The 2,928-nt window shown below is 39.5% G+C and overlaps 1 protein-coding gene across 1 annotated transcript; it reads left to right on the forward strand.

The window, feature by feature from the left end:
* Positions 1-141: 141 nt before the first annotated feature.
* LOC121939723 (uncharacterized protein DDB_G0290587-like) lies at positions 142-2,146 on the forward strand. Its single transcript, XM_042482694.1, has 2 exons — positions 142-361; positions 1,974-2,146. Exons 1-2 carry the CDS (start codon positions 175-177, stop codon positions 2,108-2,110), a joined length of 324 nt encoding a protein of 107 aa, XP_042338628.1. The 5' UTR covers positions 142-174; the 3' UTR covers positions 2,111-2,146.
* Positions 2,147-2,928: the final 782 nt, after the last annotated feature.

The following is a 2,928-nucleotide window of genomic DNA, read 5'->3' on the forward strand; positions in this document are numbered from 1 at the left end:
ACATTAATGATGAAATAATACATTAATAATAAAATAATGCATTTATGATCAAATATTAGATTCATAATAAAATAATAGATTAATGATGAAATAATATGTAAATGATGAATTTCAGCAGCTGCTCTGGTGTTTGAAGGAAACAGTCTAAAAACAGGAAACGACCTGCTGCGATGCATGTCTACCTTTTATTTGGACTCTGCACCATCAAAGGTTCTGACGACCATCAGGCAACTTCCCAAAAACTCAAAAACTCACCGTCTGCTGCCTCTCTCTCTCTCTCCCCCCCCAGCTGCTTCCTCCCCCGACTCCTCATCCACTGACTCCACTAACACCACCCACTCTACTAACGCCATCACACACGGTAAGCTGCCTCCTCCTCCTGATAGCCCTCAGACTCCCTTCGCCTTCCTCGTCATCTGTAGCTTCTTACGCCTCCTTTCTTCCAGATTTCACATCCTCCTCCACCTCCTCATGTCCTCCTCAGCCTCCCTCCTCCATGTTATACCCTCATTTAAAAGCTGGTTCTTGCTGTTGAGCTGCTGTGCTGATTATTTTTAATAGTAATCTCTGGATTTATGTCAGATGAAGCTTTTATAGCCACCTCCTCTTTCTCCTCATCTCCTTTAACTTTAAGATCCGTTTGTCTCATCTCCTTTAACTTTAAGATGAATTTGTCTCATCTCCTTTAACTTTAAGATGAATTTGTCTCATCTCCTGTGACTTTAAGATCCATTTTGGGGCTCAACTCAAATCCAAAAGGCAGAGTTCTTATCGAGGAACTTATCTGCGGTTCATCACCAAAAATAATTATCTTTAACGGTTATTTGAAGAGGCTTTGCTCATAAAAATCTGGAGCCCTTGAAGTCAAGGTTGTTTGACCTTTGCAGAGACCCATAAAAGTTTCTCAAAGCAATTTTACTTTTCGTGCAGCTCTGCAAAGTAAAAGCCTGTCTTATTAAATTGTCCCCTCTGTTCATTGTCTACCTGCAAGAAAACTCGGCTAATTCTGCTCTGATGGATTGTTCCAGATGAACGACTCAGGAGTGCTGAGACCGGATAAATATTATCTACTGCTGCATTTAAAAACGGCTTCATCCAACCTTTCCATCAGTTAATTAACCTCTCTGTCTCTTTTTTTTCACGGGAGAAGTTGAAATGACAAATGAATATTCTCGGGAATTTAGGAAAATCATCTCCTGTTCTTTGATCAGAGTGATAATGATTTTTTGTTCAAACAAAACGTTCAGTTAACTGCTGAGCTTTAAATATGTAGAAATAACCTTCATTTGGTAAACGGCAGAGACTCAGTCAGCTCTGCGGGGGGGCCACTTTGCAGAATGACAGGGGCCCAGGGGCCCAGGGGCCAGTCGCTACAGCCCCATACATGCTTCCAGGATTTTAGGACATTTACAGGTTTCAAGAACATTTACAGGATTTTGCGATGTTTCTAGGATTCTAGGATATTTCTATTATTTGTGGACATTAGTAGGACTTAAGTGCCCCTTTTTTGGATTTTAGGACATTTCTGGGATTTTAGGGCATTAGAACATTTACCGGATTTTAGGCAGTTTTTAAGATTTTATGATGTTTCTAGGGCTTTAGAACATTCCTAGGATTTTCGGACATTAGGGTCTTATAGTTGGGCCCTCTGTCGGGGGTTGTTGTTTGTTGTTTGTTGTTGCTTTTTTATGAACTCTGGCACCTTCTGGGTACTAAAAGGACGACAACAACTTTTTTTTATTGTCAGTCAGAAAATGGTTATGGGGCCACCAGATTTGGCCTGAGGACCATAGGTTGAGTACCACTGTCATATAGTATGATTTCTGAGCAGGTGTACGGTCTGATCCGTGACCATGGAAACAGCTGATGCATGTTAATTATGTAGTTCCTGATTTCAGCATTAAAGGAATTTTTGTTGGTTTTTTTTCCCATGTGTGCTCGCTCTGCTGTATCCTTTAATCTGTGACCTCCAGTTCCTCCTCCCATCACTCCATCTACACCTACCATCCCCACCACTAGCATGCTACTAACCCCACCCGTCAGTCCCACCACCGCCAGCACAGCCAGCTCCTCCTCGTCCGGTAAGGCTTCCTATGCTTTGCTGCTTTAGGTTTCCTGTGAGCATCTCTGGAAAATCAATTATTGAACGTTTCCTCCCTAAACTTTATTGGATTCAGCAGGGCTGTGTCTAGGATTTGAGGACATGGGGGGGGGGAGCCTGGACCTCTGTAGGGGGGTCCGGGGGGGATCTTTCTTTTTGATCAAGTCTGTATTTTTGTGAAAAGTGGAGGAATCTAACTACTACATTTAGTCAAGTCTAAGTATGAACAGATGATTAGATCCAGGGGTTCTTATAAATATTATGGTTTGAGATAATTGTTTCAGCACTGGGGAGGAACTCGTTTTTGTATTTTGGCTCAGAGGAGGGGCCTACAACTTTAAACGGTTTTGTATTTATTCTGCTTTCTTCTTCTAAAATTTGTTTCAATTCATTTTTATTTTATCCGGCAATTTTTTTTTCTTCAAAACTTTGTGGTGGTTTTGTTTTGTCTTTTATAATTTTTGTTGATTTTTAAAGAAATTTGCAATTTTTGTTTCTTTGAAAAAATTTTGGTGATTTGCAAAAATAAAACTTTTTTTGCTTTTAACACTTCATGTGTTTTTTTTCTGTTAAATCATGCTCACAAAAATGAAAAGTGCCAAAGTTACAGCAGAAACTGTAGAAACAGAAATCATCATTGAATTTTCAAATTTCCGACCACACATCACACATCATGTAGAACCCTTCGCACGCTGAGTCACAAAAATATTTGTAGCTTTGGAGCATCAGAAAAAGAAAAGAGAAATAGATAAAGCACATTCCCAAAGGAATATTCTTATTTTTGAAAAAAAAAAAAATATATATGTACATATACATGTGTGTATATA

This window comes from Plectropomus leopardus, unplaced genomic scaffold, assembly GCF_008729295.1.
Source record: "Plectropomus leopardus isolate mb unplaced genomic scaffold, YSFRI_Pleo_2.0 unplaced_scaffold5759, whole genome shotgun sequence".
In the NCBI taxonomy this organism is placed as follows: Eukaryota; Metazoa; Chordata; class Actinopteri; order Perciformes; family Serranidae; genus Plectropomus; species Plectropomus leopardus.

Excerpts from the sequence above, each read along its gene's own strand:
- LOC121939723 (XM_042482694.1), top strand. The coding sequence starts at position 175 with ATGTCTACCTTTTATTTGGACTCTGCACCATCAAAGGTTCTGACGACC. Across the intron at positions 362-1,973 it reads TACTAACGCCATCACACACG|TTCCTCCTCCCATCACTCCA; the intron begins GTAAGCTGCCTC and ends TGTGACCTCCAG.